The 12,336-nt window shown below is 43.9% G+C and overlaps 1 protein-coding gene across 1 annotated transcript in view; it reads left to right on the forward strand.

The window, feature by feature from the left end:
• dag1 (dystroglycan 1) overlaps window positions 1-12,037 on the forward strand; it is a 51,842-nt gene extending 39,805 nt beyond the window's left edge. The window contains exons 3-4 of the mRNA XM_054616992.1: window positions 7,082-7,543; window positions 7,887-12,037. Coding sequence (XP_054472967.1) covers window positions 7,082-7,543; window positions 7,887-9,713 — 2,289 coding nt within the window. The 3' untranslated portion in view covers window positions 9,714-12,037. The remainder of the gene's footprint in view (window positions 1-7,081; window positions 7,544-7,886) is intronic.
• Window positions 12,038-12,336: the final 299 nt, after the last annotated feature.

The raw sequence follows: 12,336 nt of genomic DNA on the forward strand, positions 1-12,336 counted from the left end.
AGTTGTTTTTGTTGTTTTTCCTGGAACGTTTTCCTTCTCTTACCTCTACAGTGGTGCCGGAACTATGGAGTTTCTACCAAAATAAAACGCCTTCAAAGCAGTAAAAACTTCAGCTGCAATGCACCAAAGAAATAGAGCTAGTCTTTAAATTACACCTGAAAGTCTTTATTTTAGACATGTGTAATTATATTATCTTTGCTCTGAATAAGTATCCAAAAAAACACATGACTCGATCGCTCTAGAGGTAAATGGGAGGATATATTTTCATTTTCTCCAAAACTGTACAGTAAAATCACATGATATTAAACATGAACATAGTTTTGGTAATCCTGATCAAAAATCCAGTGAAAGTTAACTATAACCTCTTAAGGAATTCCTGTATTAACGGTTTAAATATGACATTATGAATATGAATGTCATTTGAGCCAACTTTTCCTTTAAATTTTTGCAAAAACTGTTCAGTAAAATCACATTAAATTAAACATGGACGTAGATGTGGTCACCCTAAACAAGAATGCAGTGAAAGTTTACAATGACCTCTTAAGGAATTCCTGTAATAAAGGATCAAATGAAGGGAATTGTGAATATCAGCGTTGTTTGAGCTGACTCTCCCTTTCATTTTCTCCATAAATGTCCAGTAAAGTCACCTGAAAGACTCTTTATTTGGAGAACTGATAGCATGTTGGTTTTAAAAGAATGTTTCAGTTTGTGTGTTTCTTTTATTGTTGGATAGTGTGGCGGATGCTGTTGGGGGGGGCGGTTAATGCAAATTTACACTTTCAAATCTTCATAGTTTTTCCATTTTTCTTATGAACTCGGTGGTTGTTTGGGTGAGCGCGCTGACGTTTCTTCCCGTCGCTGCTCGTGTGTTTTCTCCCGTTCCTGGATCGCAGCGTTGAGGGCAGTGAATGAGCCTTCTGTGGACCGGGGCCCCCGGGTGAATTTTTTAACGGTAGAAAATGGGCTTCAAGATGGATTTCCCCTCGTAAACACACGCCTGCCTTTCAGCCGCCCAAAGCCCCCCACCCCCACCCCCCCCACCCAGCCACCCTCTCGTTCTATAGCTCCTCCGTCCATCCATCCCTCCTCTTCGCCTCATATTTTCCACTGGAAACTCTCCACCATGCCAGCAGTCCCCTCTACGCCCTCTTCCTCTTGCTCTCCGTCTCGCTCCACTTTTCACCTCCCCCCTCGCTTCCCCTGCTTTTTTCTTCTCCTCCTCTCATCATACTCTTCTTATCTTTCTCCCCCCTTCCTTGTCCATCACTCCCTCCCTCCTCCCCTCCCTCCACGTTCCCTTCATGCTCCCTTCTGTTTTCCTTCCTCTCATTTCCTCACCACGCCGAGTTTCATTTCGCCCCGAGTCATCATATCACAACGGCGTGCTCAGGCCTCACCTCCTCCTCTTCCTCTTCCTCCTCCTCCTCCTCCTCCTCCTCCCTCATCTCCTCCAAAATATGAGGCTTATCTGTGGAGCTGTCAGCCGTGTCCCCGCTAACAATGGACTCCTTTCTCCGTGTTCTCCTCTCGCTGCAACAATGAACTGCTTTCTTTTCCCCGAACGCGTTGAGACTCGACGCCTCCTCGTAATATCTCTATGTTTAGGAGATCTCTCGCTCTCTCTCTCTCTCTCTCTCATTCTTCTTGCTTGACCTCTTTCTTTCTTCTCTCTCCATCTCTACTGCTCCTCTTCATCAAAAGCGCACTGTGATTGCATGTCTTCGGGATAATAAAGATGTGTGTGTTTGTGGAGGTGCCACACTTATTATGTGCAACCAGGTCATGAAAGCAAAAGCGCTGCAGTATTTCTCCACCTGAAGGCATTAGTATATGTTGTTTTTTATGGTTTTGGCTGTGATCCTAAACCATAAAGAGTAGCAAAATTAGAATACTTTTCTTTGGGGGGGTGATTGGGTTCCTGAAGTAGAGGCCCCATTCATTTTCTGCGTCGATGATATAAATGAATGGCAGTTGGAGCGATTCCCAGACCAGGATGGACATTTATTAAAAAAGGTCAAAGGTAAAAAAAGTTAGACATGAAAACTGACTGAGGGTAAATGACTTGTTCACATTGACATTTTTTTTTTTTTTTTACAAACAAACCCAGAGAAGAAAACATGAAGTTTTATAGATTGCTGATCTTGTATTATTAGGACCCACGCAGGGGAAATCCAATTCCATTCAAAGAAATAACTAATGATGAACAGTATTAGTATTGTTAGACATGTTATAAATAATCGGTAGAGACAGGAGCGTACAAAAGTCCCTTTGCATATCCCCAAACGTTTGGGAACGCATAAATATACGTTGGGGCTTATTCTGTGGGGTCGCTGCCAAAGACGTTTTAATGGACCTAAGAACACAGAGGTAAACACAAGCACAGCAAGTTTAACATCTATTGACCTATTAATCAGTGACACTAGCCACACTGATGTGCTTGTATACACATGACCGTAAATACAAATCAATGAGATCACTTCCTTAACAGACTTCGCAATCAGCCGATGGGTTTATTAGTAGCTTAGATTTTGAATTTGTGCTAAAATCACATATCTGCTTTCATAAAATCAAGTAGTTGGTCTGTTTGCTTTCACACTACAAAAGCTCCGGACCGAGACCCACCTTTTTAGGCGGTCTTGGCGTGGCTGTTTGGTCCTGATTTACAGCTTTCACACAAGCCCAAATGAACCGTTCTAACCTGGCTAACAAGCCTGAGTTTGATTAAACTGAACGGAACAGCTGAGGTGTGAACGCGCCCTTAAAGGACCCACTTCACTTTAATCAGCAGGTGACAAACAAGACGTGGGTACTTGGCATGGGTATGAGGACTCATGGTAGGGATAAGAAACACTGACAGAAGAAAAAAGTAGAAAGAAACAAAGTTGTTAATGTCTACAGATGCTGCTTTGACATTGGACTCACTATCTATGACTTCAACCGTCAGCACTGAGGCTGCTCTGCTATCCGTCTTTTCCCTTTTTTGTCCGAGCCGTAGCGCCCGTCTCACTTCCAAACTGCGGCCGATGAATGAGGACTGCAACTCCAAACAAAACAGCTGAGGAGGCAGAGCGGCTGAGCAGTGATGCAGAGTAGAATAAGGATGGTGCCAGTGATATGCGATAATGTCTCCGAGTGTTTCATGCCCGTCGATCACGCAGACTTCAAATACGTTTTTTCACCCGAGTTAGTTGCACCAGAGTGCCCATCACTGGAGCTTATGGCGATAGGCCGATAGTCACGGTGGCTTTATGGCTGCATGTGTCACTGAGTGAAAAAGATGATCAAACAACTCTTAACTTTGATGAGATTATCGTTCATTTCGTTTTAATTAACTGTCTTTAAAGTCGGGGGTTTGTAGCTGCACTCACACTGGGGGTGACAGCCGTGCTCAGACCTCTTTAAACATGCCAGTGATTCACTCTTTAAAGGCTCTTATCGCTCAGTGGCTTCTAATGCCACCACCATTAGCATTCATTGTACGTGGTGTTTAAAGTCAAGCTGGAGACGATTGGCGATCGGATCGTACATCAACGATTGAAGGGACGATCGATGATCGGTTTCTCCAACGCCAATATCAAGGCAGTTTTAGCAATCGGACCTAAGATCTTATAGAAATAATCTATAACATTAAGAGATGTATCCAGCATGACTAGTGAAGTGTAAATCCTTAATAACAAACCAGTTTGCCGTCTCTTTTCCATCTCCGTTCCTGCACTCCAAAGAGTAGTAACTGCTATGGATAGGGCTGTATCGATTATCAAATTTCATATTTATTACATTCAAAGCCTTGATTGAGGTCTTCAATAGAAGCTTGGATTGTCTGTTGTCCAATTTGATGATGCTATCACCCTAAAAATGTTATGAAAATATGACTGTTATTGCGGTTATCTTATCTATCTAATTTATGGTGCTGTTAGATTGCTGCTCGATCGCCCTGTTATTACAGATGTGTACCTTGCTGCCGACAGCTGTAGACAGTTTTTTGACTGAAGCAAAAATGTTGATTTTGGATGGCTAAACGGCAACAAATATGGATTATTAACAGAATATTTTGATAAAAACACATTGTGAATTTTGGAAATGATCTATCTTTTTTTACAGTAAATTTCTGCTTTTCAACAAAGGACTGGGACAATTACAGAAACAAGGAACGCCAAACACTTTTAAGGAGAAGCCATTGTTTGAATAAAGGAGATGTTGCTATCAAATAGATTTTTTTTGGCAATCTCGAGTAACCACGACACGGCAATATGAAAAAAGAAACCATCGGCCATCCCTACTTTAAGTGATTGTGTAACTCTTCACAAGCCATGTCACTCAAAACTGGTCGGGGTTGGGACCTTTTTGGAGAAGATGTGATTTCACTGTCGCAAAGTCCTTGAGCAAGGCATAAAGCTTATGCTTTGAAAGGTTAGCGCGCGGCTCAGTGAATGCCCTGGGTGAATTAGCTGTGGCTGTTGCTTCTATATGTCACGTCTTTGCCCTGAGTTGCCCTTGCCACCACCTTTTAATAGCTTCCCAGAAGAAAAAAAAATGGTTTAGTCTCCTCACTTCCTGCTGCACGGCCCTCTGTGCTTCTCCAAATAAATCTTCTAAAACGCTGGGCTTTTCCCCCGTCTGCCTCAGAGAGGGCTCAGGCTGCAACCTTGCCAGTGGTGTGTGTTGTACTGGAGGCTGGAAGGAGTCTGTGAGAGCACACGATAACCTTTAGGGCCAAACATCAAGCTCCCATGCGCCGAAGCACTGTGCCAGGAAAAGATATGAAGTATTTTTCTTGACATTTTGGGGGTGGTTTTGATGTATTTTTCATGTTCTCTTAGGGAGGCAGGAAACTACAAGCTCTCTGCTGGGTTCATGTAGGAGTTTAAAAAGGCACTATTGTGTTTCTGTTTTAACGCTTACTGAGGCAGGAACTTAGAAGACATTGCCTCTGGTTCGTAGCTTCGGGGAGCCTGTAGAGTTTTCGATGGCAGGGACAAGCTAAGCCATCACCACTGGAAGCTGTCCAGACTGCAGTCCTTCTGTGTTCAGTTCGGGATGGGTAGTCGTTGATGGAGAGGAGAACTTTTCCTTGTTCGTTGTCGGGGAACGGCAGCTTGTTTTTTGTCCCTCTTGTGTTATTCTGTTTTCCCATATGAGCCAAATGTCCCACCATGTAGTGTAGCTGAAAAATGAAATTAAGTATCCCCTACCTTTTTTTCTTTCCCTCATTCAATTGGCAGCAGATAAGGAAGTGATCATCCTTGTGCTTTCAGGACGCAATTCAGTAATTTACAGGGCAATTATGACAGCTGTGATGAGATTACTGCCTGGCAACTCGCTTGTCCTTCATCATCTCTTTGTGATTTAATTTGCAATGTCATGTCAAGAGGCAATTGGTTTGAAGTTTCGAGGCAGTGGAACTCTGTGACAAATTAAATCGAACGTTGCTCGAGGAGCCAACGTTTGGAGACACGCAAGTAGTTTTTGTTTGTGGTTTTCCTTTACAGGCGCATTTATATCATCCACACTTTAAGTGATATTTTGGGTATTTTTTGTTGCCAGCATTGGACATTTTCTACTGTTGGAACAATTATCAGGGTGGATTGAATTGTAAATAGTATTTGTGTTTCCTGCTGCCATGATTTACAGGCCGATTTTTATAGTCTCTGTCAAGAAACACGACATTTCCCTACGCCGTCGCCTCGGAAACAAGCCGTTATCTTCCAATGAAAGTTAGATTTTGATGATGGCATTTTGAAACAATGACGGAAGAAAGCAGGGATAGAAAGGAGGGGCAAGGTGTCAGACGAAGACGGAAGGAAAGGAACAAAAGAGGGAACTGGTTGAAAAAAATTCTAGAAATAGCTAATTTCCCACTTTGTTCCTGAGCTTAATACAAATTAAATACAAATGTCTCTGGAATAAAAAAGAGTAGGCAGACTGTGTACATTTGATTTGGTCCGGGTGGCCACATGTGTACGGTGTGTCTGAGTGAAAACGTGCACACACAGCTTTGTGTAGCCTTGTGCGACTGTCTATGGCTTTGTGTGTGTGTGTGTGTGTGTGTGTGTGTGTGTGTGTGTGTGTGTGTGTGTGTGTGTGTGTGTGTGTGTGTGTGTGCGTGTGTGTGTGTGTGTGTGCTCTTCCCCCCGGCGCTGCCTGTGTGCTGGTTAGAGCATTAATGATGTGTCTAGGGAGCAGTGCCTCTACATAATTTATCAACCAGGATTTATTAGCCGCAGAATTAACTTGTAGGGGCTGGGGAGCACAGGATGCATTTGTTCATGTTTTTATTTTTTTTATTTGGGGGGGGGGGGGGGATTTATGTGTGTGGATGCGTTGTCACTCCCCTGTGATCCATTTCCCTCCATCAGCCTCCTGCCACGGGGACGTCCCCAGTCGTATAATTGGCCAAGTTATTTTAATTCTAGTCGGGTTTAAATTACAATTCAGGGCACTGCTTTTGAATGTGTGTGTGTGTGTGTGTGTGTGATTGTGTGTGTGTAGTATTAGTACATACCATGTTGCATAGTCACAGCAGTAAATCCTGTTCATGTTGTTTTGAAGCCTGCACCCCTACCCTTTATTTCTGCATCACAAAAAAAAATGAACTCTGTTATTGCATCAATAACAGAGCATCTTTAGAAAAAAAAGGACAACATATTGGAATATGAAAATGCACCACATGAAAAATAGAGGGTCACAACCTCAAAATCTAATATAAACTCCCACAAAAGCAGAGCGTCATTGCTGCATACCATTCCTATAAAAGGCGATGCCCTTGATGTCCATTCAGTTGTTATGTACTGGACAAAAATAAAACATATTTTCTATGGAACCTAATAAATAAATGTTTTTCCTGGTAACTGCAATGTACATTAACTATTTCACAAGCAGTATTTCATAAGCAAGCTTACTGTAATCCTTTTCACAGGTTGCCAAAAGTTATACTACTGAAAGATTGTTGTGCGTTTAGATCGGACAAAATTAATCAGAAATATGATTCATTGTTTGTGTTTTATCCAACCATATTAAATGATTCCCCCCTATTTGTGTTTATCTTGATCTTAATTAACTTTCTGTTGTGTTTACCTCTCAGATCACAGAGATGGGGAAGGACTCCCTCCCTTCCTGGCTGCACTGGGATGCCAACAGCAGAATCCTGCAGGGTCTACCTTTGGAGGAGGACAAAGGCGTCCATTACATCTCGGTATCCATCTCCAACCACACCAAATCCTCCTTATCTTCGGAGGTGTTTTCCATCGAGGTACATCCTGAAGATCATTTGGATGTAGACGCTGCCCAGCTGGCATCCAACCAGGCCTCCACTGAAGACGACGTTCAGCCGTTCATGTGTGGCAACGAGGAGCCAATCACGGTGCTGACTGTCATCCTGGACGCTGATTTGACCAAGATGAGCTCGGAGCAGAGAGTGCAGCTCCTGGATGACATGAGGAGCTTCTCCGGGGTGGGGATCCAGCACATGAAGATACTCCCTGTGGTCAACAACAGGCTGTTCGACATGTCTGCATTCATGGCTGGGCCGGGAAATGCCAAGAAGGTGAGTGAATGTGCAACAAGCGAGTAATTGAGAAATGAGAATGTTTTTAAGATTTATTGATTTTGTTGATCTGTAAAACTGAGTTTCATCACAAAGAATCATACAAAAGCAACACATTAAATCTTGTGTGCTCATAAATGTCTTGAAAATAAGTTATTCAGCGGGAAAAAGCATTAAAAAATAAGGACGAAAACTACCAATTAGTCGTCTTATCCACTACCAAGGGGCAGCCCTACTAATGAGTATGTGGCTATATTGTTATAATAAATATTTGCCAGTGAATAATTAAACATATCATATTAGTAAATGGATAGTTAAATTAACAATCTCAATGTCTCCCCAGGTGGTGGAGAACGGCGCTCTGTTGTCCTGGAAGCTCGGCTGCTCATTGGACCAGAGCACAGTCCCAAATATCAACAGCGTCCAGGGTCCTGCAAAGGAAGGGACAATGTCCGCAAGGTTGGGATACCCTGTGGTGGGATGGCACATTGCCAACAAGAAACCCCATGTCCCTAAGCGGGTGAGGCGCCAATTAAACAACACTCCGACACCCGTGCTGGCGGTGCTTCCTCCAACAACTATAGTGGAGCCTCCGGTGAGGATTATCCCAACCCTCTCCTCTCCCTCTATTGCCGCACCAACCGAAAGCTCTGCTCCCCCTGTAAGAGGCCCTGTTCCCCTTCCAGGCAAGCCTACGATCAGAGTCCGTGACTCTATTGCCCACACCCCAACTCTGGGGCCGCCTCAACCAACAAGGGTAGTGGAGGCCACCAGCACCATTCTTATCCAACCAACCATGACCAGGCCTACGTTTGTGGAGGCCACTGCTACACCACCCGCACCCACTAGAAGACCAACCAAGAAACCTAGGAGACCCAAAACCACACCGGTGCCCAGAGAGCCAAAGACCTCCACAGCCAAGCCGGCTAGGCACACCACACCAGCACCTGCTGTCGTCCCAGACCCATACAACGAAAAGCCTGTCCTGCGAAACCCCATCGACCAGGTCAATGCATTGGTTGGCACCTATTTCGAGGTTAAGATCCCATCTGATACATTCTTTGATAAAGAGGATGGGACAACTGACAAGCTGCGTCTAACTTTGCGACAGAACCACAATGAGGTGGTTGGAGAGGGCTCCTGGATCCAGTTCAACACCACCAGCCAACTTCTCTACGGCCTGCCTGATGTCCAGAATGTGGGGAAACATGAATACTTCATGCAGGCGACTGACAAAGGTGGCCTGAATGCAATTGACGCCTTTGAGGTCCGCGTGAACCGCTGGCCCATCAATGACAAGTCCCCAGTGATCTTCACGGCCCGATTTGAGGGTGAGCCGCGTTCGATAACAAATGACATCCACAAGAAGATCCTTCTGGTCAAGAAGCTGGCATATGCGCTCGGAGACCGCAACAGCAGTACAGTCAGTCTACGAAATATCAGCAAAGGGTCCATTGTGGTTGAGTGGACAAACACCAGCCTCCCGCATCACCCATGTCCAAAGGAGCAGCTCGCAGTCATGAGCAGGACGCTCGCCAGTGCGGACGGAAAGCCCTCACAGGCCTTCAGGTACTCTCTGGAGCCAGAATTCAGACCACTGGAAGTCATGGCCAAGGGAAGGGCAAGCTGCAAAACATATTCCTTCATCCCACCAGGAGAGATCGATATACCAGAACCTGCAGCGGTCACGCCCGCTCTGGGAACAGGCCGGCAGAGCACAGATGACGTCTATCTCCACACAGTCATTCCCGCCGTGGTGGTGGCAGCAATCCTGTTAATAGCAGGCATCATTGCGATGATCTGCTACAGGAAGAAGCGAAAGGGCAAGCTGACTATCGAGGACCAGGCCACCTTCATCAAAAAAGGCGTGCCGATTATCTTTGCGGATGAACTTGACGACTCTAAGCCGCCCCCATCTTCCAGTATGCCCTTGATTCTACAGGAAGAGAAGCCCCCACTTCCACCCCCCGAGTACCCCAACATGGCCACGCCAGAGACCACTCCCCTCAACCAGGAGCTGCTGGGGGAGTACACGGCCCTGCGGGACGAGGACCCCAACGCACCTCCCTACCAGCCACCACCTCCCTTCACCACTCCCATGGAGGGCAAGGGCTCCCGTCCCAAGAACATGACTCCCTACAGATCTCCACCTCCCTACGTGCCACCCTAAGACTCGTTTAACCCTCCCCTCGTAGGGTGGAGGGTTCAGGATGCCTGAGGAACTGTGACGGTTTCCATTCTGGTGTTTGTCTGTCTGGACATTTACAGGGAGAGATGACAACAGGTGCTAAAGTACAAAACAGCTACAGGGGATTTTGGTTTGGGAAGGGGGCCGTAATGAGTTGGGTGGGATTTTTTACAGTAGACGGATGGGATGTTTGGGTGACACAGCTGGGAGGGACTACTGATTTAGTGGTAGCCCAGCTACTACAGTGGCCTAAGACAAACAAATTTGCGTCAGATTGGCTTTCGGATCGACCAGTTGGTCAGAAGTGACGATTGGGAGACATGATCTCCCGTCCTGGCATTTCTTTTTTTTTCCCCCTTTGTTTTAAAATACCGGCTTTTATTTTTTCATCATTATCCCAAGGTTGGTTTTTTTTCTGGACTGAATCATTTGCCTAACATCTCTTCTTTTGTGTTGCTTTTAAAATGATACGAGAAGACAGTGAACTGCCACCAGACCACTACAGGCAACAACTCGTGTTTTTTTAATAACAAGAGTGAGATTCTCTTAATATGAAAAAAGCTATCACAAGGATCTCGAATCAACCCTGCAGACGACACAAGAGAATGGGAGGCCGAGGTGTGTGTGTGTGTGTGTGTGTGTGTGCGTGTGAATGAGTGGGTGTGTTTATTCAGATTCAATACGGTTTGCCTTTTAACACTAGCTGTCTGTTTCTATCCTTATTCACAATGTCTAGTCTAAAATGAGAATAACAAGGTAGCCTAAAAAAAAAGATTTAGAGATGAATAATAAATAATTTGTTTGTTTTATTGGTTTTAAATTTCACTGTATATCTGGAAGATGTTCTGATAGATTATGTTATATTTTTTTGGTGGTGGAAGTAAGAGGGAGGAAAGGGACTGCCTCGCTAAAATAACCTGAAGGAGATCTTTATTCCTTTTTTTATATAGCAGTATATAACTATTACAGCCCGTGAGATGTAAATTACCTTCCTCTCAGTTGCCCTCAATAAGGTAAAATGAAGCTGTGTGGGTTAATGATATCTAATTAACTTGTAAATGCAGAGTTTGGTGTAGATTTGGATGCAAAATGTGTAGTTTTATGCAGATGATAGTGACCTCTATCTGCCGCAGCGTGACCCAAGGTTAACAAAACTACTACAGTAAAATTCTAATGCCATGTCCAACCTTTTCTACATACAAACCTCCAACATGTACAATAACAGGAAAAGGACCCCTCCAGGTTATTTTGGACCAGGGATAATTATTTTTTTATGTAATGAGGCAGTTCTTCTCCCCCGTCAGAGGAGGAACTTTGAGTGCCATGGAGACTGTCCCCAAGCGGGATTGTACAGATACTCACATTTTAGAGGTCACAGAGGAGATTACTGAGGCAGACATTTCAGGAAGGGAAGAGAGAACCTTGAATTTCCAGCAATTAGCTCACTGAAAAAAATGGTCACCGAAAATCTCCTTCTAATTTTTTTACCAAGATTTTGATACAGCCTCAAATTGTTTTTGATTATTAAAAGAAAACATGATTAATGATTAGTCTTCTGTGATTTGTAAAATCTTAGCCTAGAAGTTCAAATATGATTCAATTATGTACACTTTATTTTATTTTGATTTTATTTTTTGTCTTGGGTCACATTTTCAAGTGTTTTTATTTTGTCGTGTGTGTTTGCATATCGAAATGTATCTCCCACTATACAAAGACGGACATATTTTATGTAATCACAAAATTTATTTTTTATGTCCTTTTATGTTTGCTAATGAGTTTCAACTGAAAGTGACCCTTTGCAATAATAATGTAAGGCGCAGTCCACTCGGTGACTGGTCGATGCAGGCTCAAGCGAGTGACTCGTAATGTCATAATAATGTTGGTTTTTGCAGGATGCCAAGGCTTTTTTGCTTATCAAGTGTGCATTGTCATAATAAAACCAACTGGTACGATAAAAAAAGAAAAACATCAACCTTCTTCATTCATGTATCTGGTTTTAACTTCTTCGTTTTGTTCAGAAAAATGTATTTTCTTGTCACACTCTCCCATCAAAACCTGACTGATGTTTATGGATGAGGTTTTTGATCACTGTCACTTTTCTACTTTGTCCGCTTAGCCTTGAATTGATAAATCAATACGTCTGAAGTCCTCGAGAGGTTTTGCCTCCCCAGACGGCTCGCTGCCTGGCAACCGTCAATGGTCTACGGGCTAACTGAAACTGTCGCGCTGCTCTCCCTTTTGTACTAAATTATTCTGCCATTGAATGACTAGTTGGACTATTCAGTTTGAAAGCTCTGCCCATTAAAAAAGGCTATGCTGTGAAAACACTCTCTCAGCTCCATCTGTCTTTCCACACATCACATACAGATCATTTGCATTGATTGCTCAGGGTATTGATTCGATGTAAAACAATTTGCCGGCATCTGTTGCACGTCCGTGATCATTTGTGGCGGGGGTTTCATTTGGAGTTGTGGGGGGAGGCGATGATGAGTGCGTTTCTGAGACGCCGCTAGTTGCTAAAAACGGATTAATGGATCGCGGTGACGACAAAGATTAATGGAGGACTGATCTCGGTTTGATTGAGACAAGATTTGAGGGAGCTGAA

Source organism: Anoplopoma fimbria, chromosome 17, assembly GCF_027596085.1.
Source record: "Anoplopoma fimbria isolate UVic2021 breed Golden Eagle Sablefish chromosome 17, Afim_UVic_2022, whole genome shotgun sequence".
Taxonomy (NCBI): Eukaryota; Metazoa; Chordata; class Actinopteri; order Perciformes; family Anoplopomatidae; genus Anoplopoma; species Anoplopoma fimbria.